At 44.9% G+C, this 25,716-nt stretch overlaps 2 protein-coding genes across 2 annotated transcripts; both read left to right on the forward strand.

Moving 5' to 3' along the window:
- Window positions 1-626: 626 nt before the first annotated feature.
- LOC306754005 (scavenger receptor cysteine-rich domain-containing group B protein) lies at window positions 627-11,452 on the forward strand (the record flags this gene model as incomplete). Its single annotated transcript, XM_079237917.1, has 10 exons — window positions 627-688; window positions 2,390-2,529; window positions 5,209-5,247; window positions 5,799-6,167; window positions 8,647-8,961; window positions 9,538-9,606; window positions 9,926-9,994; window positions 10,115-10,429; window positions 10,966-11,049; window positions 11,136-11,452. The coding sequence occupies 10 exons, from the start codon at window positions 627-629 to the stop codon at window positions 11,450-11,452; spliced, it is 1,779 nt and encodes a 592-aa protein (XP_079094043.1).
- Window positions 11,453-14,057: 2,605 nt separating this feature from the next.
- Window positions 14,058-24,192, forward strand: ywhag1 (3-monooxygenase/tryptophan 5-monooxygenase activation protein, gamma polypeptide 1). Its single transcript, XM_079237658.1, has 2 exons — window positions 14,058-14,241; window positions 23,247-24,192. The coding sequence occupies exons 1-2, from the start codon at window positions 14,155-14,157 to the stop codon at window positions 23,901-23,903; spliced, it is 744 nt and encodes a 247-aa protein (XP_079093784.1). The 5' UTR covers window positions 14,058-14,154; the 3' UTR covers window positions 23,904-24,192.
- The last annotated feature ends 1,524 nt before the right edge of the window (window positions 24,193-25,716 follow it).

A 25,716-nucleotide genomic window follows, 5' to 3' on the forward strand; every position in this document is an offset into this window, starting at 1 on the left:
CGAGTTGTTTTTGCTATAACTGGAAGTCCGTTATAACGTGAGGGGACAGAGGTCGATGTTATTATTGTGTTATACAGTGGTGTTGCAAGCCTGATATTTAAATTAAGATCATCTCATGTCAAACATCTTCAGATTCTATGAATTATTACCTTGACATATATCTATTATTTTTTTACATTCTACCAAAACATAAATAGACTTGATGGGGGGGGGATATTGCTCATAAAAGGCTATGGTCAGACACGCCCGCTGATAAAAGCATTGATTCTCTGTTTAACTGTCGTAAAAGTCTCCCAGTTGTTCTGCGGTTCATCTCAGACATTATGGGGTATTTCTGTGGGGCCCGAGATCTTTCAGCCGTTTCTCAGCACGGTGAAGTGAGAAGGGAGGGGAAGCGGAGCCGACACAAAAGGCAACATTATTCCCCAACGGATCTGCGCTACATCCCACTATGAATGGAGTATTGAAAAACATAACATTGGGGACTAGATTATTTTTCATCCCTCATAACTGAGCCATTTGTCCCAGAGTTTCGAGTGGTTTGTTGGTACGGTCTACAAATGAGAAGCCGTGGTTCTCGGGCGCTGTGCTGGTGTTAAACTCCCCACCTCCCAATTGGGCGCACAATGGCCTCTCTGTGGGCCTCTGGCCTTCTGCGCTGCGCCTTTTCAGACGCTACGACGGCACAGTGAAAACGGACTGGACCTGGATGAGTGCTTTTTTTTGTGGCCCTGCAAAAACATGTGTTACATTTACCCTACGTATGCTGAAGATAACTGTGTACATACAGCAGAGAAGCTAAAGATTTTAACACCCCTCCCCCCTCCACCGTTCTACCCCTGCCTCCTGCTCTCCGAGGAGACGAGAGGCGCCCCTGCAGTGTCATCGGGTGCCTAAGCGTTCTGGAGGCTTCTAGTGACAGATTGCAGGAAGCAGCGTTTATGCCTGACGATGGGGACCACAGAAAGCAGAAATGTCTTTTTGTGCCCCCTGGGCCCGGAATGTCCACTATCTCGAGGGGCCAATATCAAATTCTCCCCTCATCATCCCCTAATACGCATTCCTGTGTAAGGTCAGGGGGAATTCTGCATGAGCGAAGAGACAAACAACCCAAGGCCGAGCCGCACACTGTGTGTCCGCTAATGACAACACGCTCCTAATAACAGTGGTCATTGATTCCTTGGACGTTTAATCGAAACACTTTGAGTCACTGACGCCCCCATTCCCTTAAATGTGGTTTTGTTTGTTTTGATCTTTTGGCAGCGTTTGAAATGTAACTTTTTACGTCCGCCCCCCACGCTACAGCTCACAGCATGTTGTTGAAGCGCTTGAATCCCGCAGCACACTACATGTATATGAAGCGTCCCAGTATCTCCCTTCGAGAAGAATGCAAGCTATTCAGCGACTGACCGCAGTCCTATCGCAGCCCGATTATTGAGTGATTTGTCGGTGAATCCCAATATTCTTCGTCTGAGGGAAAATCCCCGCGCTTATCGAAGACCACGACGCGACACGGGAGACGCAGCTCGTGTTACAGACACGGCCGTCTGTAACACGAGCCCTCCCCAGCTCTGGACGATGCGGGGAAGATTGGAACTGAAGCATCCTCGGCTCTAACAAGACCCCCCCCCCCCCAGAGTCTCTTGCCCCCCGTTATCCGCTGCCAGCACAGGTGTGCGGCGGCCATTTTGTACCGACTATACAAAAACAGCAGCGCACCTGGTGTTCCTGGTGTTTTATTGGCAACAGCGGCACTTTTCGATGTCTAGGACAGTGTTTTCCAACCTTTTTTGAGCCGAGGCACATTTTCTACAATAAAAAAATCACGCGGCAGACCAACAACTAAAAAAGTTACAAAATGTCACATTGTAGCATAATACAGCATATATGGTAGATCATTATTGCGCTACCTGCTAGCATGGAAGAGTATTTCAATACTAGGCCAGCCACCATATTGCAGGCTCAGACACTCAACAAAGGAAAATTATTTGCGGCAACTAAATAATATTCTTTGGGACCGATTAAGTGAAATTGGACATTTTCCCACGACACACCTGACTATCTCTCACGGCACACCGGTGTGCCATAGCACACTGGTTGAAAATCACTGGTCTAGGGGAGCCGTGGTTCCTGCTTTGCTCTGAGAAGTGCCGGTGCAAGTTATTTTTTAGCTACACATTTCCCAACCCTGACCCTCAGCCAGACTACCATCAATACCTAATACAGCAACAGCTGCAGGCTCTACCAGAGAAAACAATCCAATACCATAATTAGGCTGCTCTGAACCAGGACAAAACTGGTCGTGTCAGCCATGTGTTCACATGCAACGCAGGGCTTTTGGGAAGCCTGAGGAGAGACACTGACTAGTGCATGAATGCGTGTGTTGCAGGCGGACGGCCAGTCAGGCAGCCATGCGAGGCCAGCGTGTGGTGGAGAGCGAGTGCAGGTGCTGGAACCCGGCCGTCTGGCTCCTGGTGTCCCTGCTGGGGTCCTTCGTCTTGGTGGCCGTCAGTGTGCTGCTGCGACTCGGTGAGTGTGTGTGTGTGTGTTGGCGGTCGGGGTCAAGGCCAGTTGGTCCAAGCTGTCTGACTGTAGGAGTTCGCCTTCTGTCGTACAGAATGCTGCATGTGATCGGGGGAAACGACTCCATTTCTCTCCATTTTGTAGCTCTGTTGAATGTATTCTTTTTATTACGGTCTGTGAAACCTATTTTTTGTATTTATGCACAGCGTTAATACATTTAAATGAATACAAATTGAAATCACAAAAACAGAAAACGAGAGTTGTAATCCAGTTTAAACTAAATGCTTTATTTTTTTAGTTGCACTTTTTTTTACTTTCAAGTAATAACATCCCGTGACATGTTTTTAAAAGGGACGTTCTTTAATTACAAGTGTGATGCATTGTCATTGTTAAAGGGGAACAATGTGAAATATAGATGGAAAAGTAAGAGGCCTTAAAGTTTGGTGCACTTGTTTCAAGTTCTCAGCGGCAAGTGTCATATTATAAAGGTATATAATTTCCCTAAAGGGTCATTTTTCCTACACTGGCTCAGGATCAGACTTTGGTTGCATAAAGATTGAAAGTGATTCCCAAGCTGTATCTAAAGCTATTGTCTGCTAATGAAACAAACTCTTAAACATGATGGCAGTTTGGATCTGTAATCTACATGAGTTGGTTTCTCGTGTGTTGGAGCTGAACCACGCGTTCATAATTCTCAGTGCTTAGGGAGCGGCAGGTGTGCCTGCAAGTGAGCTCCCTGTAGAGGAGTGCTTTTGTGTCCACAGTTTCTGTCTGCCCAGTGTTAACCAGTGATAGCTGGCTAAAGGCCCGGAACTTATTTTGGAGGACCAATTCCGCTCGCTGGATGTTTATAGATCAACAAATATCCTGAGAGAACAATTTATTCAAATGTGCTGACAGTGTGTTGCTTTTGTCTCTTGGTGGAGACAAATTGCCTTAATAACATTTTTTTGTATGTGTGTTCAAACTTCAGGAGACTTGAAAATAAACAGACGGGCTGTATACAGTAAGTAATATTTAAGTTATTTAAATTTTCCTTTTCTGATCTTCAATAGAATAAGAACTCCCTGGAATATGAACCAGAACGTGTCACCAGCCCCTGAAGATAAAATAGGCAGTTTTATTGCATACATTGTACATGTTTCAATACCACAAACAGATGGGAGAGGCCTGTGAATTGGCCTACATTGGGTGTGATAGATTGGGCAGAAAAGTCCCTCTGGTGTCATTGGGAGTGAAACCGGAGATATTAGTCTTCTGGAGCGAGAGTGTCCTCAATACAAGTCCAGAAACTTCTTTCAGCGAGACTCTGTGTTGTGTCAAAACACACACATCTCAGAAATATATAACACACACACACACACACACACACACACACACACACACACACACACACACACACACACACACACACACACAGATCTTCATGAGCACTGTGTTTTGCCTATAAAATATCTATTGACTGTTTTAATTTATTCGTTTGGCTAAACATTAAATAAATGCGCGATCATAGTGAGAGCTATTTGATTCAATGTTGCGTCCCCCCCACTCACAGATAAGAGTTTATCATAATTGTCCCTCACTCAAGAAAATATGAGTTGGCAGTCATGCAAGTAGCTAAATGCTAACATCAACGTGCCGATATACTCACAATGAAAATGCCAACATGCCGATGTTTAAAATGTTCACCATCTTGATTTAGCATGGTAGAATGCTAACATTTGCTGATTAGCACACACCACAGAACAAAATACAGACAACATGAATGTGTGTACCAAATTGCATCCAATCCATTCACTCAACTCACCTTAAGGGGGACAACTTCCAGGTCTGAAAAGTGAAGTCAATTCAGAATTGAATTTAACTTGCATTCCTCCTACTGACCAGCAGGGGGCAACTCTTCTGGTTGCAAAAAGACGTCCAATTTTACAAACGTCTATGAGAAAATAACCTTTCTTCACACAAGTTCATGGCCCTAATTGCTAGTTTAAAGTTGTGTTTAATACAGCATGATGTTCATTTAGTAAATTATGGTCCCACTTAAGAGGAAAACAGATGATAAAGCATAGCACGATTTAGGACGGGGCTATGGCGACGCAGTGAGTCGTCCATGTTTTCGCCTTTCGAATGTAACCCTTTCAAAAGGGTGTTTTCAGCTCATAAATGTTAACTGCAACATTTTCGTCACCGAGCAATGTCTTACTCAGTGTCAGGTTGCACATGCCGAACACAAGGCTTCAAAACGACAGTCCACAAACCGCTGGGGTGAAGTCACGGCGACTACGTCCATCTCTAAGTTACTCTCTATGGGTGGCGCTAGATGAAAAGTCAGGGGATCGCCAATTGTCATAGAGTGCACCCACCGAGGACAATCAATGTCTGTGTAAAATCTAATGCCAAACCATTCCATAGTTGTTGACTTTCCCCTCCCTTTCCATGGCGCTAGTGTGGCTAAAAGCCCAAATTAAAGGAATAGGCTAACATATTTCTGTTGTGGCTGGTGCCCTATGTGGTCTGAACAGGCCTCCTGTTGTGGTTCCAGTCTGTGTCTAGTGTTACAGGAAAATAGATATAGTAGATATAGAGTACAGTAACTATGGAAGGCCAAGAGCCTCCTTTCAACAAATAATTTGACCGTACCTATCCTCTGTCTCTCTCCATATTCCCTCCTCCCTCCCGTTTCAGCCAATGACGTGCAAACCCCCGTGAGGACGCAGTACCAAGGTAAGCATGAGCGGGACGACCACCTCCACCTCCACACCTGCCCAGACATTCATGTTGAGGAAAACATGTCTGCATCCAGGCCACGATATGAGAACATATCAGTGGCTGGCTGTGTGTCAGTGAAAGAGAGTACAGATCAGTGCCTGGGGCTTTTTAAACAAGGTCACTTTCCCAGCTCTCCATTTCCCTAATCCCCACTTATTTGCTATGTAACCTCCCACCCTCCTGCATCCACCTCACTCCCTTCCAAGGAGTCATGTGGCTTATTGTGTGCCTTAACTTGGTAGGATTAGACTTTTTGCTATTAACTGTCATTACATTCGAGGCATGCTGGTCTCTCTCTCCCACCCCCCCAAACAGAATCATCTTGTTAAATTGTCCCTGAAACAGTAGAGTGTTTTTTTTCTGGCCTCAGATTTCTCAGTGAGGTGGCACAATCATGATCAAACAATCTGAAGGTCTCACCTCACTCAAAGACAGGGAAGGGAGTTGTGTTGAAACATTCACGGCGAAAAGCATCTGACAAGTATTGTCCACCTATCTCTCCAAAGTACAACTGGTGAATGGCCGTAGCCGGTGTGAGGGCAGAGTGGAGGTGTTCTACAATAACTCGTGGGGCACGGTGTGCGACGACGACTGGGACATGGTGGACGCCAACGTGGTGTGCCGGCAGCTGAGCTGCGGCGTGGCGGCGGCGGTGGGCAGCAGCTCTCAGTTCGGACAAGGCTCGGGGCCCGTCCTGCTGGATAACGTGGACTGCAGAGGGAGTGAAGCAGACCTCAGCCAGTGCCTTAGTCTGGGCTGGGGCGTCCACAACTGTTACCACTACGAGGATGTGGGTGTTACCTGCAGAGGTAAAGTCTTTACGCAACTTCTAAAGCCTAGTGTAGCATCCATGCCGGTGGTAACCCCTGCTCTTAGTGTGTGAATGTGTGAACGGTGTGTGGTGTAAAGTGCTTTGAGTGGTTTGGAAGACTATAAAAAAGGAAAATAACCAAATTTTACAATCTGTTGATGATGAATGATTGATGAATGATTCAAGTGTTCGTAGTGGGGAAGTTGAGCTACCTAAACAAGTAAAAACTATCCGCCGAGTTACAGACGTCACTTTCCCAATGTAAGTCTATGGGAAAAAGTATTTTTTGGCCCCATGGCATCACGTGGTGGACCAGGAAATCGTCTGGCCACTACGTAAAGTTAACCTCAAAGCCTGGCGCTGTTCCTGGAGGCTTGGGCTGGCCCAGGACAGTATCCAATAAATGGCTGGATCCCACTGAGTAAAAAGGTGCATTTTCCCAAATTTGCCATAGAGCTCCAAACTCCCTTATTACACATGTTATGTTAAATATAGTATGCTCACACAAAAGTAATGCATGATGATTTACACTGCTCCAGAAAGAAGGGGCGGGTTCCCTTGAATCCTATGATGTATACACTTACCGACTGAACGAATGAGCCCAGAAAAGGCAAACATATTAAACTGTGTGCTGAGGTAGTGGAGAATCATCTCTTCATGTATGACCTTAGAAAGAGAAGAGGACAACGTGACTAAAATCCCTGCCTTCTTTTTTTTGTTGCCGCTAGAACCAGCCGTGGTGGGGGGAAGAGGTTCTGAGGATCGCACCACACCGCCGGAGGAGAACTCCGGTTTACGTAAGTGCTGCCTGCTTTTATCGAAATGAGACTGGTCGTCTGCCAACCTGAAAAGTCAGAGGGACGAATGTCTTTTTTTTATTTAATTTTTGAAGCATAAAGACAAACGGCCAAAATCCAGTAACAAATACGGTCATTTTGAGATAATATACTATACAAAATTATTTGAAAAATGAATACTTGTAAACCAGATGTGTATAACTAACCCCAGTTAGTGAAACAACAGTAGAACTTGGACATGACTATAACAAACGTTACAACTGAAACCTTTTTGTGTATGAATTTATCATCAGTATTTTTCCAGAACAGTTGATCACACAACTACTTGTGCAGTACGAAAAATGGGTCGCTTGTACATTAATGATGAACCTCGGCATCACACGGGAGGCAGGCAAAGTCAGCGGCAACTTTGAGCGAAAGTGGCCAGAAATATGCTTCAAAATGAATGCCAATGTTGCTCCATGTCTGCTTGATTTGTAAATAGGCAAGTGGTTTCCAACATGTTAGCTACAATAACTTAAAAATGTGATAAAATGTCAGTGTTTCCCCCCACAGCTGGTTTCCACTACTCCCAAGTTGCCAAACGAATTGTGGGTCTAAGCATTTGACCTTGAACGACACAAACCACACCTGTATGTGGCGTTAATCTTCAGAGAACACTGCTGATTAAATGACTCACCCGCCTCTAAAAAGGGAATCATGCCAGCCAGATTTGTGTAAAGGTTTAAGGACAGATGTTGCATTGCCTGTTGAAATAAGTAGATCAGACCATTATTCAAGTGCTCAAAATGTAGCTCGAAAAAAAAAAGTGATGCGCTGTTGGGAATACTTTTTATGTCATATATTCAGAGGAATTCAACTTCAGACCAGCTTTTCTCTGTGTTTGTTTAGATGGGTTTTTTTTATGCTCTAGGATCAAATTCAGAAACACACACACAGACAGACAGACAGACAGACAGACAGACAGGTGGTATGCCAGATGTTACTATGAAATGCAAGGGCAGGTTTCATTAAATAATGAACGATGACTTATTATCATTGTGTGGGTCCAAAATGCAGGAATCCTACAGCCAGGCGAATTTAGAAAACAGGTTAATAATAAAATAAATCAACATAAATTGAATGGAGAGATACATCATATCAGTTTTGCGAAACTGTTATCACATTTTACACAAGATCAAAAGCTTTTCAGCTCAGTGGAAAGTATCTTTTGGGAAACAATACACCTCAAAAGGCCTCTTGAATTCCAGGCCGTCCTTATTGTTTGCCGGGTTGGCCTTTGTTGTGGTTGTTTTTTACCCTTAATTCCCAAGAGGATCCCAACCTAATTTTGTTCACAAGTGACGTATCTAGCGAACTCTCCGGTGGCCTTCATGAAACCCACCGGGAAATGTAGTGAAGCCATCCAGATCCACGGAAGCATATTTTTTTTAAATGATGGACACATGAGAATGTCTATTGTCTCGGTTAGACGGTGTGTTTTTGTCTGGGCCGGGGCATAATGACAACACCTGTGCTTTGTGCTATATCAGATGTTCACCTTAACTTTCCCACTTCAGGAGCCACAGAGGGCCACACCCTTCTCCTTACCCTATATCAATGTCCATTTGTCTTCAACACACGCACACCAATACTAGCAGTTATCCAAGCACATATTCAATTGGACATTAATGAAGATTCTAATCAAAACAAGTCTTAAAATATGTTGCAGTCCCTGTAAATCCCTCCCTCTCCATCTGGGTTTAGGTGATGGCACCATCTGGCTGGTGAATGGACCCAACGCCTGCCAGGGCCGGGTAGAGATCTACTACCAGGGAGCCTGGGGGACAGTGTGTGATGATGACTGGTCCCTCAACAATGCCCGGGTGGTGTGCCAACAGATCGGCTGCGGCAGTGCCATCTATGCACACACCAACTCCTTCTTTGGCTACGGAACCGGCCGAATTATCCTGGACAATGTCAACTGCAAAGGCACCGAGCAGGAGCTGTCGAAATGCAAAAGCCTGGACTGGGGCAAACACAACTGTGGCCACCATGAGGACGCTGGGGTCACCTGCGCCGGTACACTGCTCTCAGTCCTGGAATATGTATCAACACAAGTCCTACGGATAGGAACTAGGAATCTTTCTCGTTATTAAAACAAAACAATACTAAAAGGTCTACAGCCATGCTAGCAGCTATGTCAAGCTAAATGCTAATGTCAACGTGCTAAACATAATCACATTAATGATCCTAAGATGTGGATGTTAAGCTGGCCTGTATGGTTTACAAGAATTGCACAATCAGTTTGTGACCATTTACCGTGACATTTCTTCTGTCTATATTCAGTACTAAAGACGATGACAACGTCAGTAGTTGTGGTAATAGTAGTGGTTGTGCCAAATATGTGTCTATTAGAAATAGAGGTGGAGGTGATTAGCTTGACAGGTAGAGAATAAGTCAGTTAGTAATGTTGAGGTATAATTATGATAAGCTAAGGTAATTTATTGATTCTCAGAAATATGGAATAAGGAGGAGGAGATGGGTAGTGGTTTCTGTGTTAGTGACAAGCAGTAGTAGTATTAGATACAGTCATTTTAGAAGTACTGTACAAACAAAAATAAAAGAATATTTCATTTCCATTTCTCCCCTCTTCAGGATCCTCCACTGTACCTCCTGTGGCAACGGAAAGCCAGAGAGGGCTCTGGGTAACATATACACCTGAAGGTATACATCCGTAGTACACAGATGTTTATCTGTACACACACACACACACACACACACACACAAACACACACACACAAAATGTGCTTTTGCTAGATCATTTTTCCCCCTGAAAATGAAATGTATTTTGGCCAAATGTCCAACAGGGAGAGCTATTTCTCTCCCATTGGCTTCAGATGTGTTACGCCACAGTGCCACGAATCATGGTGGTGAAAGTGTGTAACAGACCAACCTCATCATACTCATCAGGGACAGACAGGTCTGTCACTCTGGGGTATGGAGCCACTACGTTAACTAATCATGCATCTCATCTTCCCTCCAGCAACAGAACCCATCCCAGTCACCACAAGGCCAACTACAGCAACTGTTACCACAATTGCCCAGACAAAAGGTAACAATGTTTAGCTATTAAACTCAAATACAGGACTGACAAGAGAATACTACAGCACTTTGATGCAATTTTGGGCAAAAGACACCATGGTGATGTATCCATCTATATATTCCTGTGCAGGCATGCCAGCCATTCGCGTGATGAATGGTAACAGCAGCTGCCAGGGGCGTGTAGAGGTCCTCTACAAAAATGTTTGGGGGACTGTGTGCGACGACAACTGGGACCTCATCAACGCCAACGTGGTGTGCCGGCAGCTGGGCTGTGGCCAAGCCATCATGGTCAAGAACCAGGCCTACTTCGGCTACGGTTCGGGTCCGATCCTGCTGGACAACGTGGAGTGTGAAGGCTTTGAACAGCAGCTGTCCGACTGCGGCAACCTGGGCTGGGGTCAGCACAACTGTGGCCACCATGAGGACGCCGGAGTTATCTGTGCATGTAAGGGCTGCCTGGACCTTTCCCATCTCCATGTGGGGCCACAGAGGGCCCCATCAGTCGCGACGGAGCACATATACCGTGCTTGAACGTTGAGAAATGTCTGCGTCGCAAATCGCTATCTTAAGTCATCGATTCCACTGCAAGTTCATACTTCCTCTTCATCCGCTCGTCTGTGCTCGCCCTGCTGAGCTGTCCGGTTGCAATGCATGACTGTAGTACTCTGAGGAGGAGACGGCACAGAGAGCATAAAAAATACAGCGGATGAGTCAACGCACATCAGCGTCACTGCTTGCCTCCAGGCCAAATTCCACTTCAAGGCTAAATCAAAAGCACACACAGACTCCTCTTTACTGAGATCTTTGTTAAAGTCCATCAGAAAATATGATCATACATCTTTTCTAAAAAAAGTTTTTTTTAAATCAGTTCTCTTTCGCAATTATTGCCAAAGGGGACATTATTATAACAGTTGCTGTTGAAATTGTGAAACAATGTTGCAAAGTGTCTCTAACTTGTGGAATTGTTCTTTTTCCCCTCAGCTTTTGAAATATTGAATGAAAATGGACGTGGCTTTCAAGTAACAGAACGCATACCTGACGCTACCACCACGCAGCCCTCTGAAGGTTGGTGAAATATAGCTCCAAACGGCACAAAAATCCTCCTGTTTCCTCAGGGCCGGGTCTCACGTGAGTCTTCTTTGCTTTCGCAGGAATGGTGAGACTGGTTGATGGCCAGCACGAATGCGAGGGTCGGGTGGAGATGTACTCAAGTTCTGGATGGGGCACGGTGTGCGATGATGCTTGGGACCTCCCCGACGCTCGGGTTGTGTGTCGCCAGCTGGGCTGTGGAGAGGCATCGGTGGCTCGGGGAGAGGCGTTCTTCGGGCCCGGCTCAGGGACAATCCTGCTGGACAATCTCAAGTGCAGCGGCGCGGAGGCCTCCCTGCAGGAGTGCTCCCATATATCCTGGAACGTGCACAACTGTGACCACTCTGAAGATGCTGGCGTCACCTGCTCGCTGTCGTGATTTCAGCCGACCCACTCGCCCATCTCCACCATGGGCAGGAGGTGGGCGTGCCAACCTGGGACTTGTATATTATTATGTAAATAACAGCTTCCACATTGCTGAAGGAGTACTCCACCAACAACAACATGCAAAATAACTAATGTGACAATATATAATGACATACTATAAACTATCTATGCCTATTAAGCACTTTATAAATAAATATGATATAAAATACAATGTACATCGTTTTTCTGACTCCCTCTTATTTGCCCCAAAATGTTTAAATGTATACGACACTAGAGGAAGCTCCTCAGTTATTAATTGTGTGGAGGAAAGGAGACAAGTTTGTAAACTTCAGGTCCAAAATTTTGCAAATATGTATGATTAAGAAAACTAAGAACTACAAATAAACAAGTGACATACTACAAACCACAAGAATGTGAGAAAACATGAACATCCCCAAATAAACTAGTTATATTTGGTGAATATACAGCAACTCTCCATCTATATATGTATAACGTGCTATTTAGGTTAAACCACCATATGAATAAATGTTACTAATAACCATATGACAAAATAAATGCTCTTATGTTCAGTAACGAATATAATTTTGGCATGAAAACAGATGTTTGAATCAGTATCTGTCATTGTCCTAAACACGTGCTTTAATTTTGAATTCTTCTTCGATGGCACATGCACATTTGGTGACTCCACCATTTGTATTGGGGATACAACTCAAAATGTCTTCAGTTACATGGGCAGAGTATGAGATTTAAAGTTGGGCATGTTTAAACCTTTTGTTTTTAATCCAGCCCACTTCTTTCCTGGTCATTTACCATTCGTAGCCAATATAAGATGCTAATAGTTGAGCTAATACATGTTCGCCTATTAAGCCACTGTAACCAAGAAAAAGACATAACAGATAATTAGAGGATTCATATTGCAAAAGTAACTGTTGCCTCATTAGTCAAAATGTACTTTGAGATTAATTTAGCATTCTAAACTTGTATTTAGAAAAGTAAAACACAATTTAAGTTTGAATTTGACTGGGTTAGTATGAATGTAGTTCAACAAAGAAAACAGCTTGAATGGCTTTCAATAGTTTGGTCGGCTCAAGAGCAAAGTTGGAGCTGAAACATCCCAGCGTCTCCGCGGACCGGGAGACAGAGTGGAATGTACAAGAGGGCGCGTTTGATGACTCATGATAAAATGACTCAGCAGGTCAGCGGTATGAGCTCGTACAATCACAACAAATCACCAGAAATGGCATATCCATGGTAACAAAGACGGTTTCACAAACAACGTTTACCGCCTGAGAACAAATGCTTAAAAAAAAAGAAGTTATTTTATATTAATAATACAAATTCTGATTCTTCATGATTTAAAAAGATAAAGAAGTGAGACTTTTGAATTCTAAATCTTGAACTTTTCAATGTTATCTGGCTCGTTGTTATGCTTCTCCTCTGCCAAGCAACACGATTGCAGTCAAACAAGATATGAGCGGCTCCGTGGTCACGGGTGTGTCTTTCCTTTATCAGCTTGGGAGGTGACTCAGACCATCAGACCTGAGGGCAGCAAATCTGTCTCAACTATAATCATTATCATAGAAATAATATGTAAAACAGGAGTGAAATGTTACTACTTGCATTTTAAACAAAAAAGCTACGGGACTTGGAACTTGAGGCTCAAGTTTCACATTCTATGAAGGGATGCGCAAAAAATAATAATACATGTGTGTATATCCATGGAGTAAGATATTGTGAGAATATTATGTTGTGACATACTGTATGTGTGTTTCGGTGGGGGGGCCCTTGGGTAAATAAGCCGCTGGGCTACTGTTTTGAGCCCTCCAGTATTCCAACGCTGTGATGTTACATGCCTCGCGTGTGGATGTAATGATCGAGGAATATCAACAATGTTGACATTGTTAGCAGCTGGAATAAAGAGGGCCATATTCTGGACATGAGGCCCCTCTCTCTAGAAGACAGGCCCATCACCACAGTGGTTGGTGCTTTAGCAGTGCAGACCCCTGAAGTCAGAGCCAGGCCTTTGGAGCGGCCCATGGGGGTCTGGGGCCCAGGAGCTGGCGTCTGCACAGATTCACTGTTTATATACACTTCATACACACTGTATATACACTTCATATACACTACTACTACACATACATACACTCTCTATTGTTTAAATTTAACTTCCTAAATTAATACTCTCTGCGCTGTACATATCTTTCATCCCTGTTATTTTCATTTTTGTAACTGAAAGCTGCTACTTTGACAACTAATTTCCCCTTGGGGATGAATAAAATATATATCCATCCATCCACTCGTTTGGCGTTAGAGGGTGATCGAACACTCGACCACAATAGACAACATTTTATTTAATAAAATAAATAAAAAAACGACCCCCTTTTCCTCCGAGTGTACAATGCCGGACTGTGGGGCAATAGGCTGCGCTGTCATCTCTCCGGACTGCCGGGGTCGTTACATCACTCCGGTGAGGACACGCCTTTTTTCGGGGTGGTGACACACACCGAGGGAAAGTGCTCGGAGGGGGAGGGGTGTCCCGTCGGCAAGGCGCACAGACAGCAGGCAGCAGCTGCAGCGAGAAGGACCCCGGCGCCGGAACTCTGCATTAAAACATTTTATTAAAACGCAGCCACAATACGACTTATTTAGCTCCGACACGCAGAAGACGAGCGAAACTCACACACCACATCCAAAATGGTAGACCGCGAGCAACTGGTGCAGAAAGCCCGGCTGGCCGAGCAGGCGGAGAGGTATGATGATATGGCAGCAGCCATGAAATCGGTAAGTAGGTTTCCTCCGTTAGGACCACTTCTCTCGGAGCATTAAACAAGTAAAATAAAGCATATATGTATGTCTATATTAATACCTTGGTGTGTGCTTGTGACAGCTAGCTAGCCCTGCGTTAGGGCAGCAATACGCAGCCGAGGGACCGTGCCTCTGTGTCCGAGCACATTTTCTGACTGAAGCGAGGAAGCCACGCGAAATTGGTGTATGAAAGTTATGATTAAAGAGCGCGTTGAGGGGAAAGACGTGTTTGCGAGCGGCATTGAGCACTGCCATAGTAAGGTTTGGGAAGCATCATGTTTGAACGGCACCGCGAGGCCGGTGAAGCCCTCGCTGCTCACGTTAGGTCCCCGTGTCATCATCAGAGGCGTCGGGGAAACAGTCTGGAGGCGACGCGGCTCCGCTGGAAGTCACTCCGTCCAGTGCAGTGAATCAATGTCTGCTGTGTTGGTTTTTTTTTTTTTGTTTGTATCGGTGGTGTGCTGCGGTGGATTGTGGTTGAAATGCGGACTGTTTGATCTTGGGGCGGTGCCTTTCACTAGGCTGCTTTAAAAAAAAAAAAAACGACCAGGTTGTAAAAAAACAAAAAAGAACCAGTGGAGGAAAAAAAAAAAGCACATTATTGACTGAGACGTGATTTAAACCGTCCGTCTGGGTCAAATGTGGGCTTGGTAGCGAAATGAGCCCGTCGAAAGATGCGCAGACCGGCGGAGCAGAGGGTGGTACCGCGGGGATGAGAGGCGACACGGCCGGGTGGGCTCGCGGGTTCGGTGCGCGTAATGCTGAGAAATAACGAGGCATCGACTGAGTGTGATACACCACTTTTCTTTAAGCTCGACGTGAAGCGGCAACGAGCAGGCGTGTGTGTGTGTGTGTTTGTGCGTCTCCCCCCCCGCCCCCCCTCCACACCCCGTCCTATTGGCACTCGGTTTGGCGCATTGGGAAGCGCAATGTTGGCTGAAGGTTGATCGCAATCGATTTGCGCAGAAGCAGGCGCACAAAAAAAGAAGGAAAAAAAAAAGGAACGCAAAGAGTCCACCTTTTACGGACGTGGGTGTCGGTGGACAGGCGGCGTCTCCAGAACCTCATCCGTGGATGTCATATTGCAGCAAACTGTCGTGTGTGTGTGTGTGTGTGTGTGTGTGTGTGTGTGTGTGTGTGTGTGTGTGTGTGTGTGTGTGTTTGGGCTTGCCCGTACCAATCGGTGCCGTGTAGCAACCGCATCCCCTGCGTCCTCGACCTCTTTCACGGCAGGTTTCCCTCCACACAGAGGCGTGTGCCGCAGCATCTGGCAGAGATGCAGCACAGGCCCACCCGTAGTGCACCATTTCATATAGGCTGCATCTCTCTTTTTCCCCCCTCTCTTCTTTCTTTCTTTACATCACATCACTTCACAAAGGCTGCATCTCTCTGTCAGTAACTATCCGGACAATGAGATCATGGAGGAAGGGACACATTAGCAGGGAAAGTTGAGTAATGTTGTGCTGCGGTTAGAATAATGGGCACAATATCTGTGCAGGACTTCATATTGTGTCTGTGGTTACTAATAGTGACTCAGTGATACAACTTTATTGTAGCAGTTACTATGTTTTTCAGAGGCTAGTACTTTTGGTGTCATATTTCTATAATTTTCCTCCATAATGATCATAGAATTCCATGTTTTCTGAGAGTTGCATCAGTTTGCTTCAATGCCAGTCCTGCCAGCAGTAGCCTCAGCATGGGAGCCTAAAGCTAGGCAGGCCAGTGGAAGCAAGACTAGTGGAACTTTTTAAAACCACATCAGCTTCAACTCCCAAGAGTCAACAAGTTAGCTGCCGGCGTGGTTAAAAGGCCTCCCACCACCCTGTTCCCGATTTATGCTGAGTCAGAGAGAGAGAGAGAGCTGCCCCTCACACAGCCAGTCTCTCTGCAGCACCCAGGCAGCGGGGTGTGTCTGCTGCCTCGCCCATCTTTCGATGGGGAATCCCTCGCCACTGCAGACATGGCAACCCGCCCCCGGGTGGTAACGGAGCCAAATAGCCCGGGCTTTACAGAACAGGATGCTGTAGACTCAGGAAGCAGGCCCGACCGAAATGAAACGATTGTGTCGATGAACTGCTGCTAGCACTGCAGTTGTTTAAAAAAGAAAGAAAAAAAGTCTGGATTTTTACATCCGACAAACGTCCCAGCAGAGAGTCGTTATCAGGCCTCCCGTGTCTTTCCAGCCTTTTAGAAGCTGTGTCACTGGTTTTGGAGCCTTAAATCTGTCTGTGTGTGGCGGCTGCGAGCGACCGGTAACGGATCAGAAAGGCAGACCTAGTGTTGTTCTTTTGTGAATTGTCCTTAAAACTAAAGAGCACAGAATTGGCAAGGCGTGAGTCTCCAGCGGGCCTATTAGCCTTGGATCAAGAGTCAGGAAATGAAGTTAGGAGCCTGGACTTCTCGACAAAAAAGCCACATGAATAGAAACTATTAATTATTGTGGAATTTATATTTTTGGGGACATTTTTTCGAGAACGAGAGCTAATGGTTGCTTGCTGCCATTTCATTGCTTCGGATATCAAATTGATCGCAAATAAATCTCTAAATATCAAGCTGCAGTATTCTTTCAAGCCTCACCACGCGGAACCTCCTTTTCATACAAACCCGGGTTAAAAATGTGCTTCATTGAACATTTGACCCAGAGAGCCACTGTTCATAGAGACAATCCAAATGACCGCCTTTGATTACGTCATGTAACTACACAACGGGGGATGAGTTCAAAGTTCATTTTCTCTTTTTTTTTGCACTCTGCTTCATACATATATATTCAATATAACTTTATATGTATACACATGCATAGTCACTCACACGTCCCATTGGAGAGCGTCTTAGGAAGTGCCAGGCACAGAGAGCCAAGGCTTCCGTCCCACTTAATGAACTGGAGGCATTATTCGCTCATGGAAGTCCGTGCGATGCATTAACGGATGCATTGTGCTGCAGCTGCTGAATGTAGGTCTCATGTGTACTGACGGAGTAGTATTTGCTGCATTGGATATAGAAAAAGAAATGGCAGACACACGTGGCTGTACATCTAAGGGGTGAAACAGAATGGCTGATTAAGTGCCTCCATTATGATCATTTTAAAGCTGTAAAAACATTTGTATTTATTCGATACCTTTCTTTGTTGAAGTGTTGGGTTTTCAGATACAGTGTGTAGGCCGTACACTCTGCATCTGTACCAGAAGGGAGTGACCCAACCCAAATATAGCGGCTGCATAATATAACTGCTCCGTTGCAGGTGGGACTGAGTGGGAGTGCAACAGTCTTAATATATGAAAATATGACCGTTCTTGGACTTCACTATCTGCGAATGCAGTGACTGTGTGCTACCAAATAATGAAATAAACCAAAATGACATTTCAGTTTCCCGTGTAGGCCGTTACACTTGACTGAACGCCATCACTGCCATTCTGAAGTCTGACACTTCAGCATCTGATTTGTCTGTCACTATGGGAAACAACATAAGCTGGAAGGGAAACAGGGACTTGATCCATAAATAAATAAATAAATATATATATATATATATATATATATATATATATATATATATATATATATATATATATATATGTTATCCACTTTTAATCCTCGCTGCCTAAAACTCTACCAGCTAGTGTCTTAGTTTTTGCCGGCGGACACATTTTCAGCAGAAAACAGTGCTGCGGGATGCAGAAGTGATCTGAATCTGAGGAGTGGGTGTGAGTGGGATGGTGCATCTTGTGGGAGATATCTTCAATGCCAAATCAGATTTATTGGCTAAAAATGTGCCCCCTGATGCGAGTGGAAGAGTGTTTTTTTTATATGTATTATAAATTAGACACCTATGATTAGCGTAATCTTAGATCCAGATTGCAACAATTAGTGTGCTAAAACTAGCCCATAAAATATCCGCCTTCTCTCAGTCATTTTTGGAGTTTTTCCTCAGTCCAAATATGAATGCAACCAATGTCATCTCGGGACACTTCAAGATGTGCCGAAGTGAGTCTTGAGTCAGTGGTGAGTCACAAAAGGCACTACGAGAGAGAGAGAGAGAGAGAGAGCGACCTACACACGCTATAATCACGTCCGCTTTACAACATATTTCTTACTTACATTTCCAGCGGAATTGAACGGAGCGATATTCCCCGCAGCAGTACTTTATTACCTCGCGGCATCATCCGGTTGCCATGATGTCTAGTTTTTCCTTTTGCTTAGTCACTGTCATGAGTGCAGGGAGGGACGGAAATACTGGCGGCATCGGAAGGCATCACATTGACACATGTACCCTGAGTTGTAGCTGTGATACAGTTCATACAAAAAAAAAGGAGTAAGTAGAGAGTATGCATACTCCCTACTCCTCAGTGTGGAGTGTGAGAACGTTCAGAATGTTCACGTCTTGTACTGTACATTATCCCATTCCTTCATTAACACTGGAGTGGTGAATAAGTAGTTAGTAGTATCACTTTAAGTGACATCTTTACCAGAGCACAGATAGGAATGACTTTGGTTTTAAGAGTTTAAGGTTTCACTAAACACCAGATGTGGGGAATTTTCTAGCTTGCAAACATTTTTTTTTAAATGCCTCCCGTTTTAATTTTGGCTAGGTTCTTTATTGTGTTTCGTCTTCTTGGGCCAAGGAGTGAAATGCCACTCGAAACCGTATTTCATGTTCGTAGCAGAGTGCATGGAAGTCGTTGCCTTATTGCTTTGGCACCCCGATGCAGGGTTATTTGTTTGGGATTTCATGCCCCTGAACGAGTTAACAGGATTATTACAGACCCGGAAAGTGCGAAAGAGTGATTTTGACAGGATGGGAATGGCTAGGAGATGGACCAACCCTAAAAGCACTAGTGTGAAACGTCATCCTCTGCCGCTGAGCCAGTCCATGACCAAGTATTAGTAATGCAATTACACAATAATCTCAGTGCTGTCATCGTTCGCAACACTACCAGCCAATAGGTGATGAGTCTGCAGTGCCTCTGAACTCTGTTACCATTTATTAATGTGACCTAGTGGTTATTGCGCGACAGGTAAACATTAATAATGTTTGTGCTGTCACAGAAGTGAAATAGGAGGTTCCATCTTAACCCTCATCTGACCCCGAAGGCAGAGCCTTTGACAGCTAAGCAAGAAGAAATGTGGGCTGAACACAACTTACTGTCTGTTTTTTATTGAAGCAGTTACCAGTCATATTTGACACATGTACCAGCATGCAATAGTGGACATTTTTTACTTTTGGCCACACTGTATATTGCCTGTTTTATTGACAGCACTAACAGAGAGACTTGCATTAACTAGTGTTTGACCTCTCACATAACCTAATTTAGGTCTGCATATCTTAACCATTCCTTTTGAGTGATCAACCCTTCATCCGTCTTATTATCGAACATGCATCAGACGCTACGGTCATATGTGGTAGCGTAGCAACGACGTGCTACTTGAAGCTCCCGCTCCACCACGTGAGGAAAAATGCATACACTGCTTTGCATCCCCCTTTTCTCAGCACCGAGGCTTCCAGCCCTATTCACACCGCCACTGACGTCAGGTGGTCCCCGGCGCCTTTGTGCTCTGCCGCCTGAGAGAGGGTCGGCGGGGGGGTTGTCACATCAGGTTAGGAGCGCGAGGGCAAATGAGCAAGGAAAAGACAGAAGGAAAGCGTGGAACGGGGAGCCGTGGGACTGTGGCAAGCCTTCATTATGGGAATTGTAATCCATTAAATGGAAATGTAAGGCGGCGGGCGTTGAGGTCTAACCCAGCCTCTACTTAGGCCCGACGCATCCCCTGCAGCTCTTACAGTGTGTCTCCTGTGGATATTAATGTTCATGCAGAGATCTGTCAAAGAGGAAGTTATTGATTGTCCTGCCTGGCCCTTTGTTTGCATTAACACTCAGCTGTTTGGAAGTTTGACTGCCTTGTTCAAGGATGAGTCACGAGAGAGTTGACGCGATTGATGAGCTTTATGGGCAGACAGAGCTCCATTGTCATCAGCCGCACCGCAGCTTCCGTCGGGGCTTTCTGCTCGCCCCGCAGCCTGAAACAAAAGGCATCCATGTTTTTACAGACGTGTTGTTTGGGCCTTGTTTTTCTGACCTACTCCGCTGGTTGCATTTGCTGTAGGTCAGATACTCGTTTATGCTAGTTGTAATTTAATGGGCTATGGTTGTGCTTCAGCAATGAGTAATGGCAGCAGGGTGAATTTCTACTGTGCTTTTAAGTGGGATCATTACGCAACGGATTCCCTTTATTGTTTACCTGTCTTCTACTCGTTCAGTACAGAGGTCATTTTGTTTATGATGGTTGTATATTTTTTACAATGTCTTGTGTAGGAAACACTCCTTAGTGAGCGAGCACAACAGCCACTTAGAGGCTGCAATGCAAAGTAAGGAACAAGAAGCATGTTTGGTTGTTGCTCAGTGACAATTCAACATTTTGATGTTTCAAAGCCGTGTGCGGCTACGGAGGATGTTAGGAACCCAAACACGGGGGTCGTTTAATGTTCCGACGTTTGTGGAATTATAAAGCAGAAATAGGTCATTTCCATGGTGGATGGCAAAAATGATAACCGTTTTCAAACGGAGGTAAGCTACACCCCTTTCCGGCGCGAATGAAGCGAATAAACCACAAATAGTCCAGCGAGTAAACTCCCGTGAATTCGCATTGCTTTTGGTGTGAACGCAGCATAAAGCTGGTGGAATGTCGTGCGACAGGTATTTGGTCAAAAACCATTGAACAAATTGAAATGTTGACCCGATGATTGAGCTAGATTAAAATTCGAGGGATCACCAAAGCCAGTAGAATAGTTGTCATGATATTTCACTCAAAACCAAACATGTGGATACGCCAGAGAAAAGGTTGAGATCACCAACGTCATTTGTGGGAACCATGAATATCCGTCCCAAAGTTAACACGCAATTTACCAAATAGTTAAGATGTGATGGTGGCACTAAAAGGTACTTGAACATGTGTACCAAGTCATAGGGAAATCCATCCAGTAGAAGATATTATACAGAAGGCCAACGTGGTGGCGATGAGAAAAGGTCAGGGTAATCCCCAAGCTCAAAAGAGTTCATCCTCTGGGGACCATATGTCTGCACAGAACTGCTTTTTGTATTTTAAGCTACGGAGTGAACATTTAGACCCAATGGAGGTGAGGAAAGCTCATGGAAGCGGCTCATCCTCTGGGCAGCATGAATGCATTTGGCGGACATACCACCTGACTGGCATTACCATCCTCAGGCCCTGCATGCCATTTTCATGCACAGGCTGCAAGCTTTTAAATAATTTGTCTGGAGCCATGAAAATGACATTGCTGTGGCTGACTACCAGTGTTAGAGTTGGCTGAAAGGTGCGAGATATGAAATGGCTCGTTTGCACTTATCCCCACCCACAGTGCTGCAGCATTCTCCATACACTCAGCCATGTCAGCATCCTCGCCATTAGCAGCTTGTGGCCAGCGTCTCCAGCAGAGATAGAAATGGCTCTCCCAAACAAAGCAGATTTTGCAGTCGCCATGGAAACAGGAGATTGCATCAATGATTCGTCTATGGTCTCCCCTCCCTCCCCTTTTACAGTAATCTCATTAAAAGATGGTCCGTTATGTAGAAGAGAACAGTGGCTGTGATCGCATTCATGTCTGCTGAGAATGAGTTAATCAGAGGGAGACATGAGCAGTCGTACGGTTTGTGTCGATAGACTGGAGTAGCAACTGGAGCAGGGATTAGCAGCTACTGTGTGTTTATTGGAGTCTAACCAAAGCAGAGTGACACAGCTGTCGGATCAACAGGACTAGGATGCACCCCAAAAGGTCACAGGTTTAAGCTATCCTGTCCTTGAGCGAGACGTACCCTGCCATGTGTCGAGGATGCTGCGCGCACGCACGCACGCACGCACGCACGCACGCACGCACACACGCACACACGCACACACACACACACACACACACACACACGCAGCATAACCTCTGGGGAATAATTGTCTTGCAGTGTGATTAAAGAGTACCAAGTGAGCCGTTGTCCTCTTTCTAACACTGCAGCAGCAGAGTGATACCCCACCTGGGTGGTTTGAAGAAGACGCATGAAATGCCAAAAACAAATTAATTTGAAAAATAATATTATTCTCAGCCACGTTACCACACCTCTGTGGATGATTATCAGTCTCTGAAACAGTCAACTTTGGTCCAGACAGAAATATCTATTGAATGGATTGCTATAAAGATCAGATATGTCATGTTGCCCAGAGGGGGAATCCTAATAACCTCCTAATAAGAGTTTTCCCATGACTTAATTTTACTTAACCCTAAAATGGAAGCATTCATTTTGCTGTCTCAGTGCTCCAATTTATTTAAATGCTGACTGAATGTACCAGTGTTACCGACAAAGTATGATTTTTAGCCTTTTCCTATTTAAATACATAAGGAAGATCAGCACAATCCCCTTAGTTTTACATGTAGATTTATGGTGACCGATACAGCGTTCAGTATGGCCAAGCTATGGCGTGATGAGCCGTTCCACGTGACCGGCCGGGGCCCCCTGTTCTGCTATGCTCATGGAACTGAGAAAGAAAGTAACAGGCTTTACACTCAGAAAAGGTTTGTAAAGATGCCTCTGCTGCACAGTCCCAGTGGGGTATAAAGGCTTAAATCCTCCAGCCAGACAGAGGCCTGTCCAAACAAAACAAAACCAGCTTTCAGAGCTGCGGCCAGCCAATCAGGAGTCACCTCAGAGGATGGAGGCGTGGGTCACCCTGCAGAGGCAGTTGCCTTGGGAGTTGTAAAGTTGGTCTGGAAGCATTCGTGACAGTTTTCAGAATTGTAGCTTTGCATTTCTTCGCTTATGCTGCTCAACAACTTGGGATGGCTTTAGTTTGATTAGTCATACAATGTGGCATGTTAGAGGTTCTAACTTCCCACTTGTCAACTGTTACATAACTCTCCACATAGATAAGATAACTGAGATAAGAAAAAGACATGCCAACGCCTGTACATTTTTCCTCTCTCTCTCTAGGTGACAGAGCTGAACGAAGCGCTATCCAACGAGGAGAGGAACCTGCTCTCCGTGGCCTACAAGAATGTGGTCGGGGCAAGGCGTTCATCCTGGCGCGTCATCTCCAGCATTGAGCAGAAGACGTCCGCCGACGGCAACGAGAAGAAGATCGAGATGGTGCGCGCCTACCGGGAAAAGATCGAGAAGGAGCTGGAGGCCGTCTGCCAGGACGTGCTCAACCTCCTCGACAACTTCCTGATCAAGAACTGCAACGAGACGCAGCACGAGAGCAAAGTGTTCTACCTGAAGATGAAGGGCGACTACTACCGCTACCTGGCCGAGGTGGCCACGGGGGAGAAGAAAGCCGCGGTGGTGGAGTCCTCCGAGAAGTCCTACAGCGAGGCCCACGAGATCAGCAAGGAGCACATGCAGCCCACCCACCCCATCCGCCTGGGCCTGGCTCTCAACTACTCCGTCTTCTACTACGAGATCCAGAACGCCCCGGAGCAGGCGTGCCACCTGGCCAAGACCGCCTTCGACGACGCCATCGCCGAGCTGGACACCCTGAACGAGGACTCCTACAAAGACTCCACTCTGATCATGCAGCTGCTACGAGACAACTTGACGCTGTGGACGAGCGACCAGCAGGACGACGAGGGAGGAGAGGCCAACAATTAAAGAGTCCAAAACCTCATTCTGCCAAAAAAAAAAAAAAACACGCGCGCTCACAAATGACAAAATAATACTAGTTAAAAAGTTCTTAGAAATTAAAAAAATAGGAGGGTGGGGGAGGGGGGGAGGAACGTTGGCGGCCAATTCCGCCGACGGTACTAACTTGGCTGCTGTTCTTTATTTTTCAACAAATTAAAAGTGAAAGAAAAAAAAAAAAGGTTGACGGAGGGCAGACAATTTTAGTTTGAGAAATAACCTAGGATTTAAAAAAAGTATATAATAAAAAGAATGAAACCCCCTTCCTTGGTAGCCTCTGCAGCGTTTGCCAAAATACCACTTTAGAAGCAAGAGGTATGTCGTTCATCAGTGTGACGATTGGGTAGCCACGCCTTCTCACTGGCAGAGACTGGTCTTATGCCCAAATGAAGCTGAGCTGTCTTATTGTATTTGGTGAGGGGAGGAGCATTCGGAAATTGAGTTTTCGATGCTTGAGCAACCAGAAAGATCGGAGTAACCTTGAATGTCGCGGCCTTGCCTAGAGAGCGAGAGAGAGAGAGAGGATGGGTTGCAGAGGTGGAGAAGGGCTTTTATAGGGGCGTCATCGTTGACACCTTTAGTTGCACCACACAATGATCGTCTGGTGACAAGCACGTTGTCTCTGTTATTGAGGATGACAAAAAATAAATTGTTTTTGCTTTGTGTCAGGTATGTGTCCAGCTCAGTCACACAGTCATACTGTAACTAAAAATACAAATTCATGACGTAAACTTAGTGCGGCTTGTCCCTCTCATGTGCTGATGTGCTTTATTAAATAAATTAACTGTTTTTGGACACCTAATTCTTATTGTCAGTATTGTCGTTACTATAACAACTACTATTGGCTCCTTGTAGGAAAAACAAAAACTATTTGATTCACAGAAATCCAGATTGCAAAATTAAATGAATGGAAATTTAAAAAAAGAGAGAAGGAAAGAAAGGTGATTGAACACACTATCACGAGTCGACCCTTAGTCTCCAGTTATACGATCACCATAACAAGCAGTAGGACCTCGGAAACGGCCCCTGGAACCACAGACTCCATTCGTGAACTCGGTACAGTTTGTGGACAGAGCACATGCAACGTTAAGTGGAAGCTCTAAAAGCAGATCTGAGGTTTGTGGATTTACTTTGTCTTCAGTTTCTTCTTGGTCAAGAGATGCACTTGCCTATTATGCTGTTTCTTCAGTGTAAGATGATAACTGCTCCAATATTCTCCATAATACAATATTGTGCATGCTGGTGATGTATTTATACAGTAGCTTCAATTTATTAACTTATACTGTAGATGTTATGTATTCATATGAACATGGAATTACTAGACCTTAATCGGATTATTTTCTATTTATTTCTTTTTATTGCGATTGTTAGCTAGACCTTACTTTTAATCTGTGTTTTCTTTACTCCATTTGCTGAAGTACGCTATACCAAAACAGTGATTGTTGACAATAAATTGATCTGTTACGGACATCGCTATGGTCCCATGCAATTCTTGGTAAGGGTGACAAAAAAGATAGTCTTGGCTTGTTGTATTGGACAGCGGCGTGGGTGTGAACCCACAGCTTTAGTCCATTATAGATCCAATCAAATAGTGATACAGTGCTACATTTTCATCCCTACATTTGGTGCGCAACAAAGTGAAATACAGACTTTTGGGATGGGGGATGCAATAGCAGAGTAAAATAAATACTCTGTTACAAGTCTAGCATTCAATATTCCACTTCAGTAGATGCACTGAAGTGTCATCCGCTAAATGGAAAGCAAGTATTGAAAGTAAAAATCG

Source organism: Taurulus bubalis (assembly GCF_910589615.1).
Source record: "Taurulus bubalis genome assembly, chromosome: 2".
Taxonomy (NCBI): Eukaryota; Metazoa; Chordata; class Actinopteri; order Perciformes; family Cottidae; genus Taurulus; species Taurulus bubalis.